This window comes from Tribolium castaneum, chromosome 8 (genome assembly GCF_031307605.1).
Source record: "Tribolium castaneum strain GA2 chromosome 8, icTriCast1.1, whole genome shotgun sequence".
Classification (NCBI taxonomy): Eukaryota; Metazoa; Arthropoda; class Insecta; order Coleoptera; family Tenebrionidae; genus Tribolium; species Tribolium castaneum.
The window spans coordinates 17,578,600-17,602,785 of NC_087401.1; the positions used below are offsets into that span (position 1 = coordinate 17,578,600).

The 24,186-nt window shown below is 35.7% G+C and overlaps 10 protein-coding genes and 1 long non-coding RNA gene across 15 annotated transcripts; 3 read left to right on the forward strand and 8 right to left on the reverse strand.

Annotated features, from left to right (window-relative positions):
- Position 1: 1 nt before the first annotated feature.
- LOC103313292 (zinc finger protein 836) lies at positions 2 to 1,924 on the reverse strand. Of its 3 annotated transcripts, XM_064358209.1 has the most exons (7): positions 1,767 to 1,924; positions 1,521 to 1,656; positions 1,285 to 1,463; positions 1,199 to 1,237; positions 1,105 to 1,146; positions 920 to 1,050; positions 2 to 870 (listed from the first exon to the last, which is right to left on the reverse strand). In XM_064358209.1, exons 2-7 carry the CDS (start codon positions 1,604 to 1,606, stop codon positions 85 to 87), a joined length of 1,263 nt encoding a protein of 420 aa, XP_064214279.1. In that variant the 5' UTR covers positions 1,607 to 1,656; positions 1,767 to 1,924; the 3' UTR covers positions 2 to 84. The 3 variants fall into 3 exon arrangements, 2 of the variants coding, with proteins under 2 accessions (XP_064214279.1, XP_064214280.1); XR_010335057.1 differs by lacking the exons at positions 1,105 to 1,146; positions 1,767 to 1,924 and having other exon boundaries at positions 920 to 988; positions 1,521 to 1,673; XM_064358210.1 differs by lacking the exons at positions 1,105 to 1,146; positions 1,767 to 1,924 and having other exon boundaries at positions 1,521 to 1,673.
- A 705-nt stretch (positions 1,925 to 2,629) lies between these two features.
- On the reverse strand, positions 2,630 to 4,775 carry LOC135266861 (uncharacterized). Its single transcript, XR_010335062.1, has 3 exons — positions 3,458 to 4,775; positions 3,161 to 3,403; positions 2,630 to 3,092 (listed from the first exon to the last, which is right to left on the reverse strand). It is a non-coding gene; the product is annotated as an uncharacterized LOC135266861 (long non-coding RNA).
- Positions 4,776 to 4,923: 148 nt separating this feature from the next.
- On the forward strand, positions 4,924 to 6,378 carry LOC655280 (uncharacterized protein). Its single transcript, XM_961809.5, has 4 exons — positions 4,924 to 5,042; positions 5,139 to 5,784; positions 5,836 to 5,959; positions 6,011 to 6,378. The coding sequence occupies exons 1-4, from the start codon at positions 5,005 to 5,007 to the stop codon at positions 6,220 to 6,222; spliced, it is 1,020 nt and encodes a 339-aa protein (XP_966902.2). The 5' UTR covers positions 4,924 to 5,004; the 3' UTR covers positions 6,223 to 6,378.
- A 72-nt stretch (positions 6,379 to 6,450) lies between these two features.
- On the forward strand, positions 6,451 to 7,870 carry LOC655205 (uncharacterized). The gene has a single exon (XM_961721.4). The coding sequence runs from the start codon at positions 6,544 to 6,546 to the stop codon at positions 7,729 to 7,731; it is 1,188 nt and encodes a 395-aa protein (XP_966814.1). The 5' UTR covers positions 6,451 to 6,543; the 3' UTR covers positions 7,732 to 7,870.
- On the reverse strand, positions 7,753 to 9,243 carry fest (wurstfest). Its single transcript, XM_008196226.3, has 4 exons — positions 9,104 to 9,243; positions 8,852 to 9,057; positions 8,540 to 8,802; positions 7,753 to 8,485 (listed from the first exon to the last, which is right to left on the reverse strand). Exons 1-4 carry the CDS (start codon positions 9,126 to 9,128, stop codon positions 7,948 to 7,950), a joined length of 1,032 nt encoding a protein of 343 aa, XP_008194448.1. The 5' UTR covers positions 9,129 to 9,243; the 3' UTR covers positions 7,753 to 7,947.
- Positions 9,244 to 9,525: 282 nt separating this feature from the next.
- LOC103313289 (uncharacterized protein) lies at positions 9,526 to 11,606 on the reverse strand. Its single transcript, XM_008196225.3, has 3 exons — positions 10,677 to 11,606; positions 9,710 to 10,630; positions 9,526 to 9,662 (listed from the first exon to the last, which is right to left on the reverse strand). The coding sequence occupies exons 1-3, from the start codon at positions 11,604 to 11,606 to the stop codon at positions 9,582 to 9,584; spliced, it is 1,932 nt and encodes a 643-aa protein (XP_008194447.1). The 3' UTR covers positions 9,526 to 9,581.
- A 59-nt stretch (positions 11,607 to 11,665) lies between these two features.
- LOC655131 (rifampicin phosphotransferase-like) lies at positions 11,666 to 16,381 on the reverse strand. Of its 2 annotated transcripts, XM_008196223.3 has the most exons (14): positions 16,133 to 16,381; positions 15,967 to 16,082; positions 15,767 to 15,905; positions 15,559 to 15,718; positions 15,394 to 15,504; positions 15,125 to 15,346; positions 14,953 to 15,077; positions 14,586 to 14,899; positions 14,386 to 14,531; positions 12,743 to 14,330; positions 12,303 to 12,694; positions 12,035 to 12,246; positions 11,882 to 11,980; positions 11,666 to 11,826 (listed from the first exon to the last, which is right to left on the reverse strand). In XM_008196223.3, exons 1-14 carry the CDS (start codon positions 16,242 to 16,244, stop codon positions 11,699 to 11,701), a joined length of 3,864 nt encoding a protein of 1,287 aa, XP_008194445.1. In that variant the 5' UTR covers positions 16,245 to 16,381; the 3' UTR covers positions 11,666 to 11,698. The 2 variants fall into 2 exon arrangements, with proteins under 2 accessions (XP_008194445.1, XP_015836216.1); XM_015980730.2 differs by lacking the exons at positions 11,666 to 11,826; positions 11,882 to 11,980 and having other exon boundaries at positions 12,118 to 12,246; positions 12,293 to 12,694.
- A 239-nt stretch (positions 16,382 to 16,620) lies between these two features.
- On the forward strand, positions 16,621 to 18,317 carry LOC655062 (uncharacterized protein). The gene is made up of 4 exons (XM_961556.4): positions 16,621 to 16,925; positions 16,978 to 17,572; positions 17,636 to 17,826; positions 17,876 to 18,317. Exons 1-4 carry the CDS (start codon positions 16,763 to 16,765, stop codon positions 17,983 to 17,985), a joined length of 1,059 nt encoding a protein of 352 aa, XP_966649.1. The 5' UTR covers positions 16,621 to 16,762; the 3' UTR covers positions 17,986 to 18,317.
- On the reverse strand, positions 18,015 to 19,610 carry Sxl (sex lethal). Of its 2 annotated transcripts, XM_008196221.3 has the most exons (5): positions 19,474 to 19,610; positions 19,071 to 19,363; positions 18,817 to 19,014; positions 18,595 to 18,752; positions 18,015 to 18,547 (listed from the first exon to the last, which is right to left on the reverse strand). In XM_008196221.3, the coding sequence occupies exons 2-5, from the start codon at positions 19,349 to 19,351 to the stop codon at positions 18,381 to 18,383; spliced, it is 804 nt and encodes a 267-aa protein (XP_008194443.1). In that variant the 5' UTR covers positions 19,352 to 19,363; positions 19,474 to 19,610; the 3' UTR covers positions 18,015 to 18,380. The 2 variants fall into 2 exon arrangements, with proteins under 2 accessions (XP_008194443.1, NP_001139415.1); NM_001145943.1 differs by having other exon boundaries at positions 18,414 to 18,752; positions 19,474 to 19,552.
- A 63-nt stretch (positions 19,611 to 19,673) lies between these two features.
- Positions 19,674 to 20,830, reverse strand: LOC654932 (uncharacterized protein). The gene is made up of 3 exons (XM_015980746.2): positions 20,695 to 20,830; positions 20,191 to 20,650; positions 19,674 to 20,138 (listed from the first exon to the last, which is right to left on the reverse strand). Exons 1-3 carry the CDS (start codon positions 20,812 to 20,814, stop codon positions 19,810 to 19,812), a joined length of 909 nt encoding a protein of 302 aa, XP_015836232.1. The 5' UTR covers positions 20,815 to 20,830; the 3' UTR covers positions 19,674 to 19,809.
- A 664-nt stretch (positions 20,831 to 21,494) lies between these two features.
- pll (pelle) lies at positions 21,495 to 24,032 on the reverse strand. Its single transcript, XM_961290.5, has 4 exons — positions 23,855 to 24,032; positions 22,843 to 23,793; positions 22,205 to 22,782; positions 21,495 to 22,151 (listed from the first exon to the last, which is right to left on the reverse strand). Exons 2-4 carry the CDS (start codon positions 22,960 to 22,962, stop codon positions 21,518 to 21,520), a joined length of 1,332 nt encoding a protein of 443 aa, XP_966383.1. The 5' UTR covers positions 22,963 to 23,793; positions 23,855 to 24,032; the 3' UTR covers positions 21,495 to 21,517.
- Between the last annotated feature and the right edge of the window lie 154 nt (positions 24,033 to 24,186).

Consider the following 24,186-nt stretch of genomic DNA (forward strand, 5'->3'; position numbering starts at 1 on the left):
GTAATGAAAACGGTTGATGTAATAAATTATTTCAAAGTGACACAACTTTTTAATTACAATTTGACCAGTTGTGAAAAACCAAAATCATTGGCCGATTTCGTGCCGTTCAGTCACATGTTCTTTCAAAGCCCTCTCAGTCTCGAACAACATTTCACAAAAAGCACACTCATAAAATCCTCTTTTTTCGTGGGTATTTTTCGTATGTTCTGCAAACGCTACAACAGTTGGCAACACTGCTCCACATGTCAGGCATTTATAACCACCATTTTGGTGAAATTTCAAATGTTTTTCTCGCGATTTGATTGAAACATTGCGTTTACAAACAGTGCATTTAAACCAGTTGTCTGTATCGTGTTTTCTTTTATGGCATTGAAGGCCTGATTTATGTACGATCTGGCCGCATATTTCACAAACTACGTTCGGTTTTGTGTGTCTTTCTTTATGTCTTTCAAGCGAGTCTTTATAGACAAAACTGCGCTCACATTTTTGGCATTTGTACGGTTTGGCGGTGTGTACTTGACGTACATGAACTTGTGGCGAAATGTTTCGAATTGTGTGATTACAAATGTGGCAAACAAACGATAACGGTTTACGCTTGCAAGTGTGTTGGTTTAAATTGAACAGTGTGATAAAAAATTCGCCACAAGTGTCGCATAAATAGGACGGAGGTTTTGTGTCGTTTGGAAGGTAATCGTGGTCTTGAGGGGTTGCAAAAACCACATTTTTCAACGATTTTCCCATACTGATGGTTGAAGTGATTTTTCGTAAGCACAATCCCGAGTCCAAAAGAAATTTTTTAAAAAGATACACTTGAAACAGGCAAGCGTAACAGTTTGTACAAATTTGTGGGGTTTCCTTGGGGTTAAGTTCCTAGAGAGTTATTCAGAGATAGAAAAAAAAATTGCGGGAGATAACTTACTAAATCAGTAAACAAGAATTCAAAAATGTTTCTACAAATTGATGACTGAATTGCGGATTCATCCATTAGCTGAAACGAATCTGTAGTGAATTCGAAGCAAAAATCGCATTTGGGAATTGCTGTTTGTGTTTCTAAAATTTTATTTATGTAGCTAATAGAGGAGGTAATTTTTAGATGTTACCTACCTCCCGTAAATTCAATTAATTCTTCTTTAATTGGCTCAAATTCTAATTAATCATTTAAATTTGAGACAGAAACGTGATGATAAGTCAAACTTACCGTCTAGTATGTCCAAGAGCATGATTTGTTCAGTAGGATCTAAAAGTTAAATTTTGGGATAATCATTTCAGTTTTCTGTAATTTACCAATTTCTGGATCGTCCATATTGGACGTTAAAGGAAATAAAGTCGGGATCGCGTTGTGGTTTAAAAGCGTTGCTTCCGGAGATTTATACGAATCAGGGGTGAAATGTTTACTACATAATCGATAACCTTTTAAATCCCCTGTGTATTTGATTTTCATTGATTGGCGCCAAAGTTGGGCCCTAAAAGTTACCAACAATTCAATGTTGCCATACACTACTTTGGTCAAAAAACAATACCGTTGCTTATTTTGGGGAAAAGAATGAACAGCTCGTATCTCGTCGTCATCCTGACTTGCCCCACAAACAATACACATTCTGGACATGATAACAGCAACGTAACCTTATTAAAATTACGTGACAACTAAAGCGCCATCTGCAAATAGTTTATTCGGTGTTGCCAAGTTTGGTGAAAAGTTTAATTTTAAAATAAAAATTACTTTAAGTATTATATCGTAAAATCAATTGATTTAGACTGTATCTAACCTTGCCACAAAACATAAAATTCTTTATCTTTTGAGTAAACAAACGCCGCGCCGATCATGCAATCCCTAAAATAACACGCCAGTATAAAATGACCACTTCACAATTACACCTATTTTTTAAAGTTGGCAATGTTTTGGCCATAATGCCGCAAAATAATACGCTAGGAAAAGTGTACACGATTTTGATTTTCACGCTACTTTTCGCCGGCGCCATCTATTCAACAATTGAACGAAACTACGATTACTTTTTCATGAAGAACGTTTTTTTGTACACCAACGATGTCATTTTCGTTTGTTTGAATTTCTACGTCACTATTATTATTACTTTCTGGAAAAGGAAACAGTGGAAAATGTTTTGGGAGAAATTTAATATGAGTTATAAATTGACACAAACATATGACAATCGTCGAGATTATCCATTTACGATTTTTCTAATCAGTCATGTGATTTTTTTTGCTGTGGGAGTGTACAATGCATGTGTTTGGTACGGAATTGAAGGAATAACAATGATAAAGAAGTTCGGAATAAGAAGGATGGAGAATTATATACATTTTTTCTATAGTCTTTTTTTGACAATTACTTTGGGAATGTTGCTTACACGATACAAAAAATTAAATACCATTTTGAATTCGTACGTCACCAAAAAGTTGAGATTCTATGATAGTACGAGCCGAAAAATGTCATATATCGTATGTCATTTAAAAGATACTGTCAATATTTTTAATGACTTGTATGGCTGGCCCTTGTTTTTTATTATTTATCAGACGTTGCTTCAATTTTTGATATATTTATATTTTATGATAACAAACGAAGAAAGTTTTGAAGTTATTGTCGTACAAATGTCACTAATTTCTATTACTTTGGTAAGTTATTGTATTATCAATTTTGAGTATATTACCGTTTTTATTATACACAGTGTATGACGGTGTCTTTGATTTTGACGTGTAGCAAAGTCGTGCAAGAAAGTTACAAGTTGGTAAGCCTGACGTACAAATTGCGTTGGGCTGTGACGGAAAACATTCAAAAACAAGAATTATATGAATTTACTAATTTGGTGGTCGTTAATTTACCTAAATTCACAGCTGCGGACTTTTTCGAAATTGACAAGAATACAATTTTGCAGATTTTCGCCACTGTTAATACTTTGCTGGTGATTTTGATCCAAATGGGACAAGTAAACGTAACGTCATCTCACAGAAAGATCAGAGAGTGAAAGCCAGCCTTAATAGTTTTGTATTTTTTTATTCAGTAACCAAAAATTATAAATGTATAATATATTGCCAACGTAAAGAAAACAACTCTCACCAACTGATCCAAACATTGCATTCTGAAAAAGAAATTTTAATAATAATAAATTTTCAAATATTGATTTTTGCTCAGTGTTACTTAACTTACATTTTCATCTGTTTTTTTGCCTTATAAATCTGATCATCTGTTTTAGTCTCTTTCATAAAATGTATACAACTCTTGAAATAATCCCTAAAATTGATACCGGAAACGTCCATTTTGTAAGTCTTGCGTTCACATGGATTTAAATTATTTTCAATTGCTTTCAAACTATCAGAATTATTAAAATTCCAATTTCTGTTAACATAAAATTCGCACTGTTGGGACGCTTGTCTTTGTATGTCAACTAAACTATTGAATCGATAAAAAGAGTAAACATGGAATACATAAAATACAATTACTCACATTGGTTTTTTCCTTAATAAAATCAAAATAACGTCAATTAGGTGAAGCAAACCAAGACATATGTAATGTTTGAATTTTGATTGAGTGAGGGAAACCCCGGGGTACCACCAAACGAAATTTAATGGTACACTTGTTTCAATTATATTTTGACCAATGTTTACAACTTGACTAAAAGTAATTTTATGTTTGTTTGAGGAGACGGCGTTGTACACCCGCCGTTGTCTGTAATTAAATTAAAAACTTGTTGTTTGTTATCTGAAAAGAAGTAATAATTTACCCATTGTTGGTAATAAAATCAAAAACACTAAACATGAGGGTGTTGGCAAGAATGTCGCCAGGAATATAATCCAAATTTGCGTCGTTTTTACAATACAAAGTCTTAATAAGTCCTTTTCCTGCTGCACCTATTAAAAGTTCCATATTGTCGTCACCATAACCTGGCAATGGTTCCCGCCAGACTGGCACCACTGTAAATTAATCATTATTCCAGCTTTGGTAAAATTTGGGACAAGCATACCAACTGAAGGTCGAAAAATTATAATAGGTAGGTTGTTTATTTCATCGGTGATTAAATTTTCGCTCAGTGCTTTGCTAAAAATATAAGAATTGGGAAAATTACCCAAAATTCTGAAAATTTTTTATTAGAAACATTGCGTATCGGAAGTGGTCGAATTACTTATGTTTGATTAATATGAGCATATCGTCGTCGAGAATTTCGCAAATTCTGATAATTCTCTGTGCATTTTCCGGTCTTTGATATATTTTTTCGTGCACAATTTCTTCGTCAAGTTGGCAATAAATTGTAGAGATGTAACTAAAAATTTCTAGTTTTTTGCACTGTTTGGCCAGTTCGAGCAACAATTTGGTGCCTCTGACATTGGTAAGGATTGTCTTTTTTAAGTCTGAATCAATTGAAGCACAATGAAAAATAATCTGAACATTTTTACATATTTCATGACGCTTGGAAACATTTAAATTTAGCTCGGGGTGGGACATATCGGCTGCAATGGGAACGACTTTATTGAAAATTTCAAACCCTTGCTGAATTTTAAGCGTTTCGAAAAGCTGAAAAAAATTGAAGTTGCCGAAGAGAATTCAATGTAACTTACCGGGTCATCAGTTAGGTTTTTTAATGTTGAATCCAGCAAAATATGTATTTTGTCAACATTAGGACAGCACCGTAGTATTTTTTCAACAATTAATTTACTGATAAAAGTGGCGCCAGTTATGAGCACTGTTTTTTGTGAGAAAATTTGCGCAATTCGGTCAGACATTTTACGAGTAATTTTCACAATCAATGAGCTTATGAGAGAAATTTCGTATTTAAGTATAGAGAAACAGGAGATTTTTATTTTGTTGAAATTTCTAAGCAAATACAATAAGGAGGTGGTGAAACCGTTAATTAACCCATTTGAATTTTTTTTTGTTTTATAAAATTTGAAAAATTAAATCTGGTTACTTTGAACAGCAAAAGTTGGCAGTAGCGCGAACCCACAACTTGTCAAAATGATATCCAAAACAAAAAGTTTGTAAATAACTATGAAAAAATGAATTTGCAGACACTTTTCCAAGATTTTAATCCCAGGTAGCTAACTTTTGAGCCTTAATATATTTAAAGTTAACCTACATCGAATTTTTACGTCTTGTGCAACAAAACCTAACCAAACTTTTTGTCTTTTAGTAAATTTGTGGTACACACGTGCCTGTTAACGTTTACGGCCCTTTTTGCTATACGTCTCGATGATTACGTGACGTGGTCTTATTGGTGCGTTTTTGCGCCGATTTGGATATGGAAAGTTTTAGTGATTTTGGGGGCCACAGTTGGGAGTTATGTCTGGTGGAGGTATCCTCATTTTCGTCTCGATTGTGAAGCGTATATACATTACAAATCGATGTTGATTTCGTTAGCGTTACATTTGATATTATTAATGTTCGAATTGCTTGTTTGTGATAAATTAGAGTCAAATAGACATTTGTGGATTCTGGTATTTATACCGTTGATTTTCATATCAATTGTTAGTATAGCGGTATGCATATGGGCGGTAAAACACGACCGATCGTTTGAGCTCGAATTATTTTGTGCCGTAAACGTGTTGCAATTTATTTTTTTGGCGTTGCGTTTAGACGATTTTATTAAATGGTCGTGGGAAGTTGTTTTTGTGCCATTATGGATCGTTATGTGTTTATCACTTGTTGGAGTGTTGTACACAATTATTTTTGCTGCGATTTTATTACGGACGCCAGAAGTCAACGCTCAACAGAGACGTTCTAGTTTTAAATCAGCTTTAGGTTACACTTTTTTAGTCATCCCGATATTAATATTTCAAGTGAGTTTGTTGCTATTCGCTTGCGAATAACTAACTGTTTTTTTTTTTAAGGTATTATTAGCCAATAAATTGGATGGGGAGATTCGTATGTCGTACACTGCAGTTGTTAGTCCCCTGTTTGTCTCATTTATTACTTTAATTTTGATGTCTTTTAGTGCCAAAGGGGGCAACCGATGTAAGTAGTACTTTGAATTATTTTGTTAGAGAGAAATTGAAATAATTGTAGGGTGGTTCGGTATGAGAAAAGACTTTTGTGCTTTCGTTCTAGGGGCGTGCCCCCTTCTTCAGGAATATGCCAATATTGCCTATCACAGCGAACGGCGCACCAATGGTGTTGAATTACAGACGCAAAGTGATAAGAGTGACCCAACAAATGTAAAAAAAGCCGATTTGTTAAAGCCCGTGTTGCCCATTATTTCCATTGAAATGCCTGACTGATTCGTGTTGTGCTTCCAAATTTTTACGATTTGGCCAAAGTTTTATACGAAGAGATTTCTTGTTGCATTTACTAATTCAGCACAATGTTTTAATTTCTTGCGGGTAAATTCATTTGTACTTATCATATGGTTTAAATATAATACGGTTTTAATTTAACTGCGTAATTTTCAAATTTAAACTTAACTTAATAAATAATAGCAATGAATTCACAAATAAACACGTTGTTTATCTTTATGATAAGCATTGTCATAAAAAATAAAAGTCTAACATTGGCACTTGTTAACGTTAGTCTTTCGTAAATCTCAAAGTGTTTGTGTCACGATGAACATACAAAAAATCGAGGAAATCGTTCCATTGGGTCCTTCCGAATCCATGGTTGACTACAAGGTACAGCGTTTGACAGCAGCGGGCGAAAATTACGGAAGTCTCATGTTACAAATCGATTTTATCATCAAATCACCGAATGGTACCAAAACCATTCATTCCGTAGCCAAAACTGTGCCTCCCAACGAATTAATCCAGAAAATTTTCAATACGCCAGAGTCATTTAAGAATGAAATAGCCTTTTACAAGAAGGTGGTACCAACTTTGGAAAAATTTGAACAAGATCAAGAAATCTCTACCACTGGTATTGCAAATCTTTTTCCGAAATATTACACAAGTCGCATTAATTTAAACAATAGTACCGATAATAAAGTTGATTCGGACGCAATTCTCCTCCTTGAAAATCTCAAATTTGAAAATTTCGCTACAGTTGAACGCACTCAAGGATTCAATTTGCAAGTATCACAAGTGATTGTGAAACATTTGGCCTATTTTCACGCCTTATCACTAGGCCTCAAGCTAAAGCAACCGCAAATTTTCCACGAGAAAATTCAAAAGTATCTTGCACCGTCCATCCCAGACAAGGACGTTCGAATCATTGAAACGCTCGCAAAATTGATAGAAGAAACGCCTGGTTGTAGTCTTTACGTTCAGAAAGCACGTCAAATCCTTATGAAGATGTTAGAACCTGCACCACCTCCTCGTGAACCTTTTGCCACCTTCACCCATGACGATTTCTGGGTCAACAACATTCTTTTCAAACAATCCACAAATGAAGTCAAATTTATCGATTTTCAACGACCCAGATACGCTTCACCGGTCCGCGATTTGATTTTTTTTCTTTTTACGAGTGTTGAAAATCACGTTTTGGAGTCAAGTTGTGACGATTTGCTTCAACTCTACTACGAAAATTTTGTTTCGGTACTCCAACGCGAACTAAAATGCGATGATATTGAGTTTACTATTGAAACATTCCAACAAGAGTTAAAATTGGAGGCTAGGAATACACAATTCGGACACATTGTGTTTATGTTGAATCCCATTTTTGCACCAAAAGGAAGTGTCAAGGAGTTGGAAGAGATGACAGTGGAGGATTTCCTCAAGAGTTTGGAGGGGGGCAGTGATCTGCACAAGGCCAAGCTGGAGCTGGTTGTTGGAGAGTTTGCGAGAAGAGACTGGATATAAATAGTTTAAACAAAATAGCAGTTGACCATCAAACCATTTATTTGCCAAACTTCGACATGAATTATGGCTAAATGTATCTTAAAAAAATCATTCATTACGAAATGCAGTGTAACACTATTTGAAGAAAAATTGCACTTTTTTTGGTCGTTGCTTTCACTTTTTGTATAAAAAAAATTCAAACACTTGATTTGCCCCCCATGCACCCCCACAAAAAATTCAATAAACTTTCAACTGGTGTCTTTCGTCGAATCCGGCTGAATGGCCAGCATTTCGTACGATAAAAGTGGTTCCATCGTAGTGCATACGACGTTCTCCACGCCTCACAAACAAATGTCGTGTCTGACCCATTGAACCGGTGCAATGGAGATAAGGGGAGGAGACAGAGGCGGACCCATTTGTGGGGGAGGTACGTAGCGAGAACTTGTTACTATTACGCCCCACCCTAACTAGACCATCGGCCGTTTGCGAGATTCGCACATTGTTGATGATCCAATTATCGGTTCTGTCTTCAGTTAACCAGTAATTGGCTGACTGAAGAACACTAACAGCTTCATTCACCAGATGAGTGCCAGGCGTAACACAGGCAAAATCTAGGCCACAATTTGGCCGATTGTAGAAAACATCAAGTGTGATATCGCCAGTTAAATCAGTAAACGTATCAGTGGTCGTGCGTGTTCCGGCAGAATCCACCAAATAGACGAGGGCACATTGATCACTCGTAAAACTCACTCCTTTGTACCACATTTTTGCATATCTATGTTATTTCACATTGTTTATTTTTTTCTTTTGTGTGAAAAAAATCACTTACTTGTTATTGCCTTGTCCATCATGGGCTAAAATCTCGACCCTTGACCCATATTGCAGTACCCTTCCATTGGGATGAATCAAAGCAGAGGAACTTCCGCTCGCATTTAATGCCAAAACAATATAATTCTTCATATTAATAATTCGAATCGCTCGATCGAGTGAAATATCGACTCGAATCCGGTCGTGCAGTCTCAACGAGATAACACCATGCGGTGTGATGGTAGTGCCACCCATGTAGCCTCCATCATCCGCCCATGTCTCGCTCTACAACCCAAATAACTACCTTTAAATCACCCATGATTCAGACTCACACGTTCAAGTCATCGGGGTAATAGTTTTTAACCACGATGGGTTTGGGTACGTAAGGCGACCATGACGATGGATTCTCGTATTTGAGATCGCGGGGGGTTCCCAGGTCATCGCTAATGTACGAACTTGTGGTATAGACACTGCGACTACGAGGGCGAATCTCCCGACGGACATTTTTCGATATTTTTGTTAAACTATCTGAAAATGTTACTACAAGGGAACGTAGACGTCGCTAAAATCATAAGTAATCACTTACCTTTGGGTTTATAAAGTTTATTCATTATTTTTTGGAAGAGATTTCTCAAAGAAAAACATAAAAAAACTAAACTTGTTTATATTTAACAACTGATTTAAAACGCACACTGCGTTTTTCAAAAATTGACATTACACGTGGCTAACGGCACGTTGGCATATTTTCGCTTTTTAATGCACAATTTTAAATTCGTTACGAGTCAATCATCACTGAAAGTGGTAAATTATTATTTAATGTTTTGTGAGAAAAAGCTTGAATTAGGAACCGCTACTTCTAGTAATTTATTGACACGTAAAGTTGGTACTAAAAATATGGCGGCTAATTAAATTTTGTGATGGCCAATTTTTGCAAAATAAAATTCGAAATAATAAAAGTTTTTGTGGGAAAACAACGTGTATCGACTCCGGTAAGTGCAAATTAGAATATCTTTGTGGATTTTTAATTTTATTTCACAATTTAATACAATACGAAAAAAAGAAGACTAATCGATGTTCAGCAATGCTTTAATAAACTTCACTTTTTCCTTCTCTGTTCCCAGCTCCCCAAACTCGCTCCAATAAACCTAAAATCTTAATTTGCTATAAATCTCTCGTAGAACTGCCAACTTACAAAAATCGGTTTGAATCCAATTCTTCGCAACTGTCTCTCTTTCATAACCATGCTTCCTAAAGGCTCATTTCGGCCTCTAACTGTCAAATTCGTTGTCATAACAATAAATGCGAACCAATCAAAATCACCAAATGGTCTCATAATGTCCCCGAGGACGTATCGATCCAGTAGTTTTGGTACAACAAAGTTTCCATCACTCAAATCGCGACAAATAACGATATCTGATTTGCTAAAATGGGGTAACACGTGATAGTGACGTACGCAGTTTTGGCCTATCGCGATTGAGACATGTTCAGCGACATCTAGATAGAATTTGTCAGCTAAAGTTAAGCGTTTAAACTGAGTGTGACTTGGTGTATAATCGGTTAACCATTTGGCTGATTTGGTTTTTTTAACCGGATCTAGACGATTTCCCGAATAGTTTGGACATTCGATTTCTAGGCTACAATCGAGGGAAAATAATTCTCGTGGAAAATTTCTCGATGAATTGCCGTAGACATCGTTTATGTATTCGGTATCCAAGACTTTGTTTATTAATTCAAACGGATAAACTTGACGAAAAGTGAGGTAGTGTATAGTGCTGCCAAGACTCCGATTGTATTGAATTGATTCTTGCTGTCGATTGCTTTTCTTTAATTCATTTGAAACCAAATCAAAAATGCTCGGATTTGTGTCAATATTGAACATGGAACAGGCTAAAAGGATGCGTTCAAGGTCTTTTAAACGGACATTTTCAATATCCTCGAGTATAGATTGTGCGCAACGTGTCAGGGATTTTTCGTGTTTGATTTGGAGACTTGTCCCCAAAAGAGCTATATGCAATATTGCCAACTTTGACAAACGTGGGATTTGTGGCATTAAATTGTCCAATAATGGAGGAATTTGGTCGGCTGTTTGAATATGTTGGCTCAAACGGATCGTCTGAAACATTTCTTAAATATTTACAAGTGTAAAATTGTAATTATACCTTTAACATTGCTGTTAAACTGATTTCGTTAATACTGTCACAATTCGCATTTATAGCTCTTATCATAGCATTCAGAATTGGTAAAAGTTTTACTTTACTTTTTGTTTTGAAATATGCCATTGCCACAATTGTCAGTTCTTCAACATTAAATTCATCGATTCTTTCCGCTAAAGTGTGTTCGAAATCAAATGGCACCTCTTTTTTTCTCGCCACATTTAAGTAAAAGCAAATATAGACCAGAAACTCGTTGGGTAATCGGTGCGATTTTTTAACAGCTTTGTCAATAACTTCGTAAACAAAGTCGGACAGACGCCCCAAATTCAATCGATACCAGATTTCGGCAAAAGTGAAGAGTTTTTGAAAATTCCAATTGCTCATTTTCCAACAACAGATATCATCGAGACAGCTCCATATGTCGTGGTAGTTATGTGTAGTGCTAGACTCACATTGGGGGTACTCTGTCAATAGTGTGAGAAGTCTTAAGAGTTCCTCATCAGTTAATTTTTCACAGTGATCCATTAATCCATCTACGAGTTTATCAAACCGTACATCTCCTACATTGATATCTTTCACTACACAATAGTCTTTAATGCATTCAAAAGCCTCAACAATATCACTAGCACAAGAGTCTCTCCAGTTCCGGTTTAAAAATTCGTCGAATTGTTCAGAGGTTTTTATTTGTTTTGGGGCGTTATAACACGTGGTGAATTTAACAATTTTCGGTAAAATGATGTAGGCGTAGGCATTTTCACCGTCGGTGTAGAGTTTAGCCCGGTTCGGAGGCCGTATATGGAAAAATCGTGACTTGGTAACAGTGAGGTTATGTGAACATTTTGGTAGTGTAAATACACATTTTGGGGTAAAATGGTCAAATATGGGGGGTATATTGGTAGCACATCGCCTAAGCATTGTTTTTAAGAGTTGTTGCATTGCACGAAAAGTAGGGTTAGGAGCAAGTGTATTATCAACTTAAATTAGTGTATCGTGTGTTGCATAAACATAATTTTTATTTAGAAAAAAAATTATACTATTAACTCAACTGTTCCGTTTTCCCCTGAAAGTATAACCAAATCTCCCGTTTTAAACATTTTCGTTGCCCCTTTGGCCCCCACAATACAGGGTAGTCCATATTCTCGTGCAATCACGGCTCCTAAAAAACAAATTTAAAATTTTTACCCGAAAAAGTAGGCCATTTTTGAGTATACCATGCGATACCAAACCTCCCAATTCGGTGACGATTCCCCCCAACATGGGGAAATACGGTGACCAGCCAATATCTGTACAATACGTAATGAGGACGTCCCCTAAAAAAAAACATTTGATTGGTTAATCATTTTTATTAAAAACCGCACAAGTACCTTCATGTAATTGGTCAATTTCCTTCAAATCGGTTATAACGCACGCTCTTGCTTGAATAATACCGAAACAAACCGGTGTTCCCTCACATTTGACTGTTCCAGAGCCGCTTCGAGGAATAAAATCTCGAGTTTCGGGCAAGGGGATCCCATAGGAAATTTCGGGGAATTTCAATCGGTCCCATTTTGGGTACAATTTCTGGCGTCTGAGTGCTCTGAAAAAAATTGTTGACGTTGCGTGATTTATAATATATAAAATACAAAAAAATACTTGGTTATTATGATCGGATTTCGGTCACTTTTATCGAGAATTTGCCCGATTTCGTAGTGCGACAAGTGGAAAATTAAGTCCGGTTCAGGAATTAAACCTTGAAAGGCCATTTTTTGGCCCAAAATTCTATAACTTTGACGCAGTTTGTCCACAAATCGAATACTTTCTGACTTTGTTTGCTCTCGAAGCCCGACAGCACGTCGACTTTTATTCATCAAAAACTTGAGAAATTTTCGCGTAGAAGTTTTTGTCGGTGAAACCAAACCGGCGATGACTTCATCGATTGGTTTAATTGTTTTTTCCTGTTTCGGACTTTTACTTCGACAATTTGTTTGTATCATTTTAATCACTTCGACCGGATTCGTACCCCATGTTTCATTAAAGATATCAAACTAAAAAATTTTTATAGAAAATTTTATTGAGATAGTTTTTGTATTCACCTCTCGCAAAGCTCGATGTCCGTGATTTTTTATAAATTGCTCAAAGATTTTACTAGCTTCGGGTGAATTGTCTTTTAACCATTTTCGCCCCAAATTCGGATCAATTTCGGCAAATTTCATGTTTTGGTGATTTTCGTTCAAAATTCTAGTTATGTTGGCAAGAGTGTTGGGGATTTCCGCAGAAATGACTTCATCGCACGATGCCAACAACATGGCAATATCATTGTAATGGTCAATGGTGAAATCTTGGGCATTTTCGGCAAGAACAGTCATTGCAAATATTTGATAACTGACGGATGTTCGTGTTGTGTAACAATGGAGGAGCAAAACTTCCGCCATTTTATTCAAAGACTTGTCAATTTTGTTGTAGATATCTTTAAGAGTGTCGCGTGTTGTATCGATGCCCACTTGATACGTTTCGTTAATTGTTTTGCTCATTTTTGCGTTCTTTTCATTACACCAAGCCAATTTGATCATAGTGTACAATTCTTTAAATTGCTCCAAGCTTCCAATGGGTCCGAATCGATTTAATGATAAGTAATGAATTTTCTCATTGATGATTGGGTGTCCAAAAATTGCTAAATCGACAATTTTTGATATCAGTTCAATTTTATTTTTGACACGTCGATGTATCCCGGTGATAACATCGACGAAAAGATGGCCTTGAAACGTCCCTAAACATTTGAGAGAGTATTCATTACTGTGACCTTCAACCGATATTTGTATACTCTTATCGATAGCCTTTACAACTGTCGATAATGTTAAAGTGGAAATTGCTCCTGGCAAAATCTCTCCAGTATTGGCAACAGTGTAAACAACATCATCGCTCAATGTGGCAACGTCAAATTCGTGTAACAATTCGTAATCGGTCCACAAATTCAGCGTTGTGATTGGTCGAGCTTGAAGTAAATACAACCTTCCTTGAGAAAAAGCCCACTCGATATCTCTCGCTCCTCCCATTTTCTCTTCTAATGCCACTCCCACTCGCCCCAAAACTAACGCCTGATTATCTGTCAGACTAAAACCTTGCAGTCCATCACATTCGACCACGCCCTCTCCATCCGTCGTCATTTTAACAATTTTATTCTTCAAACCTAAAGTTTTCGATTGAATAGTGACGTCATTATCGAACGTGCGTTCAAGTATGATTGTATCCGGTTCGCTCCGCCCCGAAACCACACTTTCACCCAAGCCATGATTGGCCGTTATTACAATATGGGCGGGGTTTCCAGTTGAGGGATGGCAAGTGAATAACACACCGGCACAATCTGCTTGTACCATTTTTTGCACAACAACGGCCATTTGTGATGGGATAGCTATGCCGTGTTTATGGCGGTAACGCACGCTTTGATTGGTGTAGAGTGACGCCCAACAGGCGGAGACTGACTGAAGGATGGAGGCGAAGGTGGAGCATCCCAAAAAGGTGGAGTTTTGACCAGCTGCCGATAAATCCTCTGAATCTTCACCAATTGCCGACGAACGGACAGCAAATCGATCAGTGGGGCGGGGCTTGAGATTACGGAAAGCCTGCAAAATTACCGAAGCAACTTCGGGGATTATTTTTTCACTTTCAAAGGTTTTAATTGTTCTGGAAAGTAGAAATAAGTGAGAGAAAAAAAATATTAAAATATGTACAAACTTACTGGGCACAAGCGTGCTCCAAATCGCCTAAGCTCCGCCCACAACAAATGTCATCAAGGATAGACACTGCCTTCTTCATATTAAAATTCATTTCTAATTGTTTATTGAAAGCATTAACTGTTATAATAAATCCATTAGGAACAATAAACTAGAAATGCAACGATTGTGTTTGGTTCTGTCATATTTTTTAAAATTTTATTACGTCATCTGATTTCAAACATGTGAGCATTGCCAATGAACAACCTTTACCTCCGCTCAAATTCACAATTTTTGCTGATTCGTCGTCGAGTGAGATCACGTAACACGTTGGTAATGTTTTGCTTTTATTTTCGATTAAAAGTGGTTTGAGTGGTTTGTCACGTGATGTGTTTTTTACGCCTTGCCATAATTCAACCAATGATTTACCTTGTTGGGTATTTAAATCGCAATCGGCGGGAATATTTGACAGGTCATGCCCGTCTACAATTGTTTTAATCGTGTTTGTATGGAAAACTATTCTGAAAGTTTGTTTCAATGCTACAAAAAAAATATATATATTTTTCATACAATGTGAACTTATTACTATTTACCGTAAATATGTATAAGAAAAGTTTCGGGAAGTTGGCTATTTTGTCCCAAACAATCAAATCTGATATCGCTTGCTGTAATTGGTTGAATGGTACCGTTAGTCATCACGACATTACCATATTGTAGTCTAAAATTAAATTATCTAAAATCTGGAGATAAAAATTTGGAATTTACCCATGGCAACCATGTTTCAATGATTTTACCCAAATACTAATCAAAGTACCATCATGGCCGGCAACAAATAAATGAAGGCATTTTGACACGGCCAATTTTTCCGCAGTACCCCAAAACCTTGTCCGACATGACGGTAAATTTACAAAAAAGTCATCTTTAAACGAGTCGCCTCTGATAAATCCGTGTAAAGCACCGAATTGTTCGTACCCGCATTCATCCCCTCTTAAAATAAAAATTCAATAACATTGCATCTGATTGGTTATTCTTACAGCAGTGATAGCCAATCACCGTCACGCCACGGGTGCTGTGCAAGTGCATTGGTGAGTAAGTCAGTGGCGGCGTCTTGGGGATGAAAACGGGGAGCATTTGTTGCAATCCAACTGCAACAAAAATGATTTAAATCATATGACCAATTAATTTTATTTGATTTTTACGTCAAATTGAATCTGACATGTTCAATATCGTTGGTGGCGTTGCTCAATAATCCATTAAATGTCACTCGGTGACGTTTGAATGGTTCCAGAATTTCCAAATGGAGGTCTTTTGTTTTCCAATGCCAATCTGATAGATTATACTGTTTTGTCTTTTTTTCACCTATTTATTAATAGAATTACAGTTAGATATGTTAATATTATTGTTTACCAGGAAATGTATAGATGGCGCCTGTTGAAAGCCGTAAACAAAGAAAAACCTCGCCTACTAGACCTGACCCAATTATAAAACGTAACGATAGACTATTGCCTTTTTGATCTGCTCCATATATAAAATAATTATCACAGTACTGTAAAAAAAATTATATTAATTGATACTAACTTATCTAATAGATTAGTTTAATGTTTTACATTTTCCGTCCGAATTTCTATTGGACTTTCGGTTATGTTAATTTTTGTTTTGAATTTGTTTTGATGTTTTTTGACGGCCGATTTTGCGATTAGGAATTTAATTATATAAAACCAATCTAAAATTAATCAAGTAAATACATAATTAATTATGGAAAGAAATAAATACCTCGGTTTGTGTAAAAACGATTTTTTGTCCGATGTTGGAATACAAGAACGTAGAGTGAGATCGGAATTAGAAAAAGTGTTACGTAATAACAAAAATTGAGTAAGAGCTCCATGGTCACGACTAGAAGTAATTTCGATTAAATGTTTCAAACAGGTGTTTGAGATAATAATAATTATTATCTAAACTTGAAATTTTAACTTATCTGCGTGAGCACTTTGGATTGGAGTTGGATAGAGACACATTTACAGATCAGTGATGTAAACATAAATCAAGGCCAAACAGATAATTGCATTGCTTATTATTACATGAAAGTATTAGTATCATAGGTCAATGCCATCATTCCGAAACGGAAGTGAACATTTTTGTGATTTAAATGTAATTTTCAAAAAAAGAACCCCAGAAAGTACGCCACTGGAGAATTTGTAAAAATTAAATTATGGGTTTTTTAAATCCAGTTAGTGCAAAAGCGATTACATGAATTGATTTAAAAGTTATTATATACAATCAAAAATTTTCTGTCTTGAGGCACAAATTTGCAAAGATTGTTTGAACCTAAATACACAGCTTCTGTTCCAACTGTCAAATGTCATGAAGCTAACCAAACTTTTTTTCCACTTTATTTTATGAAAAATGTCCGAAACGGGGGGCAAAGCTCCCGTGAGTGTAATAGTGCTTGGAATGGCCGGTTCTGGCAAAACTTGTCTTGTTACTCGCTTATCAAATTCTCCGAAAAAACCGTACGTTGTGAATTTGGACCCTGCTTGTTTCAATTTACCCTATTTCGCTAATATTGGCAAGTATTCGCGGGCGTCAAAGTTTTCTTGGGATTTAATGTTAAATTACAGATATTAGAGATACGGTAAATTACAAGGAGGTTATGAAGCAGTACAAATTAGGCCCTAATGGTGCTATCGTCACAAGTTTGAACTTATTTTCAACGAAATTCTCTGAAGTGATTGGTTTTATTGAAAAGTCGAATCATGATTTGTGCATTTTGGATACTCCTGGTCAAATTGAGGTGTTTACTTGGTCGGTTTCGGGTTCGATTATTACCGAAACTTTGGCTTCAACTTTACCAACAATCATTTTATACGTTGTTGATTGTGTGCGAAGTACTTCTCCTGTTACGTTTATGTCAAACATGCTTTACGCTTGCTCGATTTTGTATAAAACGCGTCTTCCTTTCATTGTTGTTATGAATAAAGTTGATATCGTTGATCATTCATATGCTGTTGATTGGATGACCGATTTTGAGTCGTTTCAACAAGCACTTGAAGCTGCTGACGACGAAAGCTACATCAGCAATTTGACGAGGTCTATGGCTTTAACATTGGATGAGTTTTACCGAAATTTAAAAGTTTGTGGAGTAAGCGCTGCCACAGGACAAGGACTTGAAGATTTATATAAACTAATAGACGAAGCTAGGATTTTATACGAAACGTAATAACTTTATTTCTATATTTTGTAGTTACTGGAATATTTATTTATTTATATCTATTTTAGTGAATATAGAAGCGAATGGTTGAAAATAAAACAACAATCAGAAGCACAAAAATTGGAAAAATCGAAAAATAATGAACAATGTTTTACGTTGTCGGCTGGGGCCGAATTGTCTGATGTTTTTCTAAGACATCCAGGTAATGACAGTAGTGAAGACTCTGAGGGTGAAGAACAGGCGGCTCCATATCAACAAAGTAGGGACTTGTTTGATTAATTTATTATTTGATTTGATTCTTTTATTAGATGTTGATAATGAAAAAGAAGACGATGTGTTTAAAAAAGTGCTACAACAACAAAGAGAAATGCAAGTGAAAAGGGCAAAAGAAGCAGAGATGAAGAAACACCAAACCTAGTAGGTAATTTATTAAATAAAAGGAAAAAATATAGAAAACAACAATTAAAATTTTATTCACTTGAAACTAGAAATAAATTACAATAAATTATTCAGATCGTTGGTTAAGAAAAAAATTAACACATTTTGTGTGTCAAAAAGAAAAAAAAAACCATAGCTGGTGTTAAGTTTTTTCTTAGGCACATCAATTGCGTACATATTTTTTCCTATTTTATATAAATATATATAATAATAAATAAATAAATGTCTATTGTATTTAGCGTTCAACATACAATTAGTTGGCACGCTTTTCTATCAATATAAAAATAAATATAGAAACTTTGTAAAATAAAATCAACTCTTCAATTAACACAAAAACCATTCTCAGTCAGAAACAAAAAAGAAAAAATGAAGCAATTAACAAAAAAACGAATTTTGTAGATAATTATCGCCTGCTCCCATATTTCTCACATTATTCGAATTATAATTTTGGAAGCGATTACGGTTTTGTAAATTATCAGGCGGCTGTGGTGGCATTTTCCTGAAGGGATTCATTGTCCCTCCTCGAAACGGTGGTACAAAACCTAAACACCCGAAATGCCAAAATTAAGTCAAAACCTCCGTTTCTTACCCCTGTTGTGCATTGAAAAACTCCAATTTTCCAAATATTGAGCTTTTTGACGGCCGTGATCTTCTGCTACGCGAACACTCAACGGAAGCATTGCGTTTTCAAGCAGTTTGCCATCAAGGTCGGCTATGGCAGCTTTGGCCTCTTCTCCTCGCGAAAAACTAAACGAAAAACAAATTATTATTTACAAAGTTTTAATAATTATTATTATCATCATTATTATACCGGACAAAGGCAACTCCACGTGGCATTCCGGTAATTTTGTCCTTTAAAACGGACTTTTGGATGATTTCTCCATAGTTTGAAAAGAGTCTGTGAACATCGTCCTCAGTCACGTCTTTGGGTAAGTTAGTGATGTATAAATTGGATGCTTTCATATCGGCACCTGGAGGACGCGAATATGACACTTTCAGGCGTTTGTTTCTACAAGACAATAGCAACAGTAATAAATACAGTTCTAATCTTAAATTTTCAATTACTTGTAATTCATTCCGTTGATAACTTGAATCGCTTTCGCGGCATCTTCTTCGTTGAAATACTTGACAAAACCGAAACCGAAACTATAGCCCGTATTATAATCTCTCATTATTTTAATACTTTCCACTCGTCCGATGGGAGTGAAAATTAGAGCTAAATCCTCTTCAGTTGCGAATTGTGGGATGTAATTAACGATAAGTTTCGATTTGTCACATTCGACTTGATCTCCGGCCCCCACATTTAAATCATTTTGGGGGCCGTTGGCGGCGTTCTCTTGTTGCATCTTTTCAAAAAACTGAAACAAAATGGCCATGTGTCATTTAGAGGTTAGGAGGATGAAATCGAGTAAAAAGTACGACAAAAACATAATCATTTACTGGAAATTGGCGGGATAAAGGGGCTTACCTTTGTTTATTGAAAAAACTTGAAAAATAAATAAACGAACTAATTTTCTACCACTACAAACTTGATTATTTATTGATGATAGTGGGAACAGAATTACCAACGTCGAAAAATGATAAATCACTTTACGAGTTCAGCGATTCTCAACCTTTTATTATTATTAATGTAAATTCAAATTTGAGCAATGAAAATAAGTCGCAAAATTGTGTTTGTATAATTTTATTTTAGGCCTATAATCGTGTGTTGATTGCCACTGTTTACATGAATAAGAGAGATACTAGAAAAATTTGGCCACTCGTTTCGTTTTAAAAAGGCCTTATTGTCGCAACAACGTTGTTGTTAACTCGGCGTCGCAAAATTATAAATCGCCTCGTAGACTTTTTTTTGTATTTTATCCAGTTTTCGTTTCATTTCGTCCGTATATGGATCGAAATTGAGCACTCGACGTTTCCTCCTATAAATTCCTTCCTTTCGTTCAAGTGCACATTTGAATAAATTTTCATCCGTTGATATGTCGAGAAAATTTATAATCGTCTTGAGGGTGTGTTCAAGATTATCGACAAGTTGCTCGTAAAAAATTACGTGCGTTGGTCCTGTAAAATTATATAACCAGTCGAGATTGGTTTGTTTCCAAGCTTCGAGCTTATCATTGACGAATTGTTGCCAATCTGATAAAAGTATAAGTTATTAAAAAAATTATCAATACAATAAATAATATACATTTTCCTTTAGTCCGTTTGTATCTATCGGGTGATGCAAATCCAATGTGACCACCGCTTTGTCGGTTAAATTCGGCTTGGATCGCAGCTGCCGGTGAACGAACCAATATAATCGCTTTCGAAAAGATTTTCCGAGCATTGTAACCCCATTCGTGTGTTTTTACGACAAGAACCGAACCGTTGGCGATATTTTCGGCGGGAAAACCATTTTTCAACAAACCGTAATCTTTGTAAACCGAACCGGTGTAAAAACCGGAAACTTGTTGAAGTAAGTAACGTAACCATGTATTTCCGCTTCCCGGAAATGATACCAAGGCGACGGGTGGTATAGCTGGATGGATGTATTTCAGCTCTGTGGAACACCATTGGATTTTGGAACGACCACGAAGAGGTGGTCTAAGTCCTGGTATTCCATATTCATAGTTTTTTAGACGGGAAAAGGGCTGATTACGGTCCGTTTGCTAAAAACAATTAAATAACACCAATAATTATCATTTTTACTTACTTTTCCGTGTGTTAAATTTTTGGGTTCATGTAGAGTGACCGCTGATAGAAATAAGACGCCTGCTATATATAAAAACAACAATATTGCCAAGATCCAATATCTAACTCTAGTGACATGCATTTGTCCATTATTTTGATTGGAAATTTAACAATTATTTAATATTTTTCTTTAAACAAAATTCTTATAAAAAATTTATTTATTCGTATTGCTATCAATTTTGTAATACTGTTTGTTGTAAATCGCGCGCGTGATCTTGGAAGCCTGAAAAACACAAACAAATCGATAATCGTAATTGTTTTATTGCCAAACACTCACTCACCTTAAAATTTCTACAATTTTATTCGATTATCCATTGTTTGATGGAAGGTTTGCACTCCCATATTTTTTTTGTTACATGTAAATTGATTTATGATGACTACATAATATTTTTGGAAAAACAACTGTGGTGGTCGTAACGTTAATAGGGCGTCGTCTTGCCCACTTTGATAGAGCGAGACGTCCCAGGCGTCGTCGACCAGTGACTCTCAAAATGTTTTCTTCTGCAATGACAAAAATTAAAAGCCAACAGCAGATTTAACAAACCTTATTTGTTAATGAAAACTTGAAAACTAATTATTATACAATAAAGAAATCCTTGAATTGTAGTAGTGTCCACAAAACCGATCAACTGTCACATTGCTTTTTTTCTGATAAAATTAGTCGAAATGAATAACCTTGTAACCTTGTGTAGAATGCGATTATCAATAGCCGTAAATTATAAAAGTAATTGACGGAAAATGTTGATTAGAGAAATGAAACAATTGTAAAAAATGTATGTAAAAATTTATTGATTCATCACAGCTTCTAATTGCAATAAAACCGTAACCATTTCCGGTCGGTCCTTTGCCCCCGTCCTCACACACCCTTTTCCAACTTCCACTAATCCCTTAAAAAAATCTTCTCCTCCTTCAGCCCTTGAATCTTTCAATTGTAACACATCACCTTCCCAAAACACGACATGATCTCTCAAAAACTTGTTCACCCTTTTATTTGAATAAGCAGCTCCAGCTGTCGCCAATTCGAATAAAACAACTCCAAAACTGTAAGTATCAACTTTGGTCGAAAATTTTTTATATTTCATAAATTCGTCAGGAAGATACGGCCTCGTTCCATGAATACGACTCACTTTAACATAATCGGTTTGTGGTGGCCCTTCACGAGCTAAACCAAAATCCCCAATTCTAGGGATTTCGTTTAGGTCGAGAAGAATGTTGGCAGACTTGATGTCGCCATGAATAAGCGGTTTGTCACGAATTGTGTGTAGAAATTGAAGACCTCGAGCGGTTCCAATTGCGATTGTGAGACGAGTTGGCCATGAAAGGACACGTGACGCATCACGAATGTGGAGACGGTGCTCGAGGGAACCCCCGGACATGTATTGGTATACCAAACAATGCTGAGGTCCGTCAATGCTATACCTGAATAAAAATAATAAATATTTCATGTCTAATTTGAATTGGTTTATACGTACCCGTAAAGTGGCAAAATGTTATCGTGTCTGTATGCATTCAAACAATGTAATTCTGTATAGGATTGAAAAATTTGATCCGAATTGTCATCCGCTTTTTTCTCAATTCTTTTAATAGCAACTTGAGTGCACTTCCAAACACCCTTAAATACCGTCCCAAAGCCTCCACGACCCAGAATCGATCCAGTGTTCCAATCATTTGTTGACTGTCTTAAATCATCATAGGGAATTTGAGGAACAGCTCCCACAGATTCCGTCACACAAGAAATAAGCGAGATTCCGTTTGGTTTTTGGGGCTTTGTTTCATTGTTTTCACAACTTGGAGCGTTTAGTATTTTTTCACTTGTTATTGGCTCTTGTTCTAATTTTAAATCGGCCATTAATTCAGGAAGACAAGTACTTTGTTTAATCAAATGATGATATTTTGAATCGACAAGTGGTTTAAGGATTGTCATGGCTTGATAATGTTTCATTCGATACAAGAGAATAAACAATTCAAAAACGGTATGGTTGTGATGACTCCATAAGTCGAGGAGTTTTTCAGTTGGGGAAATGCCTCTGAAAAATTCGCGACTAATTTTCTGAAAATGGATTAGGTAAAGCTAATTAGGTATCTTTAGAGTAAATACGAATTTACTCACTTGGACCGTCTCAGAATCAAATTGCATATGAACCGCAGCTAATTCCTCAAAGCAATTATTCCGATCCAAAATACTACAGAGTTTTTTACGTTCGAGAAACGGCATATCGTAAATAAACATCGTTAAAAAAAATAACAATAAAAAAATTGGGTTATGTTACATTGACAAGCAGTGACAGTCAGCAGTGTCTGTCACCAATCCTAGTAACTTTTCTAATGATAAATCCCTAAGCGGTTTTCTAACCTCATCTTTCACAAAATGTTTCCACTCATTCGAAATGTAATTAATGTGATTAGAAAGTGCCCCTTTGTTGTTGTTGCAACTTCCAAGAATTATCACATATTTACGCCGTCGATTGCAACATCACCGAGCAAACTTTTAGCCGCTGTGAATTACAACCAAACACAGTGTTGTGGTTTCAAAGTAAAAGGAAAGCTGCATAGACGTTGTAAAGACTGCTATTTTGTGATGCGAGAGCAACGTCTTTATGTCCTTTGTAAAACTCACGGTAGACATAAACAAATGTCAATGGTTAAAGACCCGAAAAATACATGGATTTTAACTCACGCAACTCAAGGCAAAGTCCGACCGTGGTAAAAAGACAAAACCGGACACATTAACAAATGGTTTATTGTGGTAGTACAGTAGATTGTTGTTTTTTTCTAGCTTTATGTTGTAACTTAACATATGTATTGTATAACATAAAAATAAAATAAAAATATGTTAATATTCCTGTGGTGTTATTAATCAAGAGGATTAAATGAACAGTTCCTTCTTTCTTTGTTGTGGGTGTTGTTGATGTCTTAAAAGAATAGTCGTAATCTATTGTGGCAAAATAAAAAATGATGGATCCCAGTGATAATCCAAGTGTTGCATAAAGATATTTAGGTTTTTCCCATACAATAGCCCACATAAATATCACTGCAGCTGTTGCCAAAAGGATCATGATTCCTATTGAGATGAAAATTAGTTTTGCGGTGGGATTGTATATCGTATAAGGCGTCAAACATGCCATTTGGAGGACAAGTAACATAGCAGCACCACACCGTAAAGGCACACAAAAACAACATTTTCGAAAAATCATTATTCTCACTAAATCACTACATGTCAAACTTTGTAATTTTCCTTTAAAATCCCACGGTTTGAATTTGCCACTTATAAATGACATTTTCGTGGTGGTGGTTGTCAAAAAAATATTGTCAAACTATTGAGTGCCGGTCTTTAAATTATCTATCTTTTGCAAAAAAAAATATTGTTGTCCGACTAATAGTTTTCGAGAAAATGCAAATAAAAGCAAAAATTAGATCATATGCTCAAAAACTCATAACTAAAAAACTATTGGGA

Coding starts and splice junctions, on each gene's coding strand:
- LOC103313292 (XM_064358209.1), bottom strand. CDS start 1,606: ATGTCCAGAATGTGTATTGTTTGTGGGGCAAGTCAGGATGACGACGAG. Junction 1,051..1,104: donor ATTAATTGAATTTACGGGAG/GTAGGTAACATC, acceptor ATAAAATTTTAG/AAACACAAACAGCAATTCCC. Junction 871..919: donor AATTCTTGTTTACTGATTTA/GTAAGTTATCTC, acceptor ATAACTCTCTAG/GAACTTAACCCCAAGGAAAC.
- LOC655280 (XM_961809.5), top strand. CDS start 5,005: ATGAATTTGCAGACACTTTTCCAAGATTTTAATCCCAG. Junction 5,785..5,835: donor TCCCGATATTAATATTTCAA/GTGAGTTTGTTG, acceptor TTTTTTTTTAAG/GTATTATTAGCCAATAAATT. Junction 5,960..6,010: donor TGCCAAAGGGGGCAACCGAT/GTAAGTAGTACT, acceptor AAATAATTGTAG/GGTGGTTCGGTATGAGAAAA.
- LOC655205 (XM_961721.4), top strand. CDS start 6,544: ATGAACATACAAAAAATCGAGGAAATCGTTCCATTGGGTCCTTCCGAA.
- fest (XM_008196226.3), bottom strand. CDS start 9,128: ATGAATAAACTTTATAAACCCAAAG. Junction 9,058..9,103: donor TAAACTTTATAAACCCAAAG/GTAAGTGATTAC, acceptor GTTCCCTTGTAG/TAACATTTTCAGATAGTTTA. Junction 8,486..8,539: donor GATGGACAAGGCAATAACAA/GTAAGTGATTTT, acceptor GAAATAACATAG/ATATGCAAAAATGTGGTACA.
- LOC103313289 (XM_008196225.3), bottom strand. CDS start 11,606: ATGCAACAACTCTTAAAAACAATGCTTAGGCGATGTGCTACCAATATA. Junction 10,631..10,676: donor GTTTAACAGCAATGTTAAAG/GTATAATTACAA, acceptor GAAATGTTTCAG/ACGATCCGTTTGAGCCAACA. Junction 9,663..9,709: donor TTGGATTCAAACCGATTTTT/GTAAGTTGGCAG, acceptor TTAAGATTTTAG/GTTTATTGGAGCGAGTTTGG.
- LOC655131 (XM_008196223.3), bottom strand. CDS start 16,244: ATGGAGCTCTTACTCAATTTTTGTTATTACGTAACACTTTTTCTAATT. Junction 14,900..14,952: donor TTTTCTTATACATATTTACG/GTAAATAGTAAT, acceptor TTTTTTTTGTAG/CATTGAAACAAACTTTCAGA. Junction 14,331..14,385: donor TTGGAGCACGCTTGTGCCCA/GTAAGTTTGTAC, acceptor TCTACTTTCCAG/AACAATTAAAACCTTTGAAA.
- LOC655062 (XM_961556.4), top strand. CDS start 16,763: ATGTCCGAAACGGGGGGCAAAGCTCCCGTGAGTGTAATAGTGCTTGGA. Junction 17,573..17,635: donor GCTAGGATTTTATACGAAAC/GTAATAACTTTA, acceptor TATCTATTTTAG/TGAATATAGAAGCGAATGGT. Junction 17,827..17,875: donor GGCGGCTCCATATCAACAAA/GTAGGGACTTGT, acceptor TTCTTTTATTAG/ATGTTGATAATGAAAAAGAA.
- Sxl (XM_008196221.3), bottom strand. CDS start 19,351: ATGCAACAAGAGAACGCCGCCAACGGCCCCCAAAATGATTTAAATGTG. Junction 19,015..19,070: donor ATCAACGGAATGAATTACAA/GTAATTGAAAAT, acceptor ATTGTCTTGTAG/AAACAAACGCCTGAAAGTGT. Junction 18,753..18,816: donor CGTGGAGTTGCCTTTGTCCG/GTATAATAATGA, acceptor TTTTTCGTTTAG/TTTTTCGCGAGGAGAAGAGG.
- LOC654932 (XM_015980746.2), bottom strand. CDS start 20,814: ATGCATGTCACTAGAGTTAGATATTGGATCTTGGCAATATTGTTGTTT. Junction 20,651..20,694: donor AAAATTTAACACACGGAAAA/GTAAGTAAAAAT, acceptor AATTGTTTTTAG/CAAACGGACCGTAATCAGCC. Junction 20,139..20,190: donor CAAACGGACTAAAGGAAAAT/GTATATTATTTA, acceptor TACTTTTATCAG/ATTGGCAACAATTCGTCAAT.
- pll (XM_961290.5), bottom strand. CDS start 22,962: ATGTTTATTTACGATATGCCGTTTCTCGAACGTAAAAAACTCTGTAGT. Junction 22,783..22,842: donor TTGATTCTGAGACGGTCCAA/GTGAGTAAATTC, acceptor ATCCATTTTCAG/AAAATTAGTCGCGAATTTTT. Junction 22,152..22,204: donor AACATTTTGCCACTTTACGG/GTACGTATAAAC, acceptor ATTTTTATTCAG/GTATAGCATTGACGGACCTC.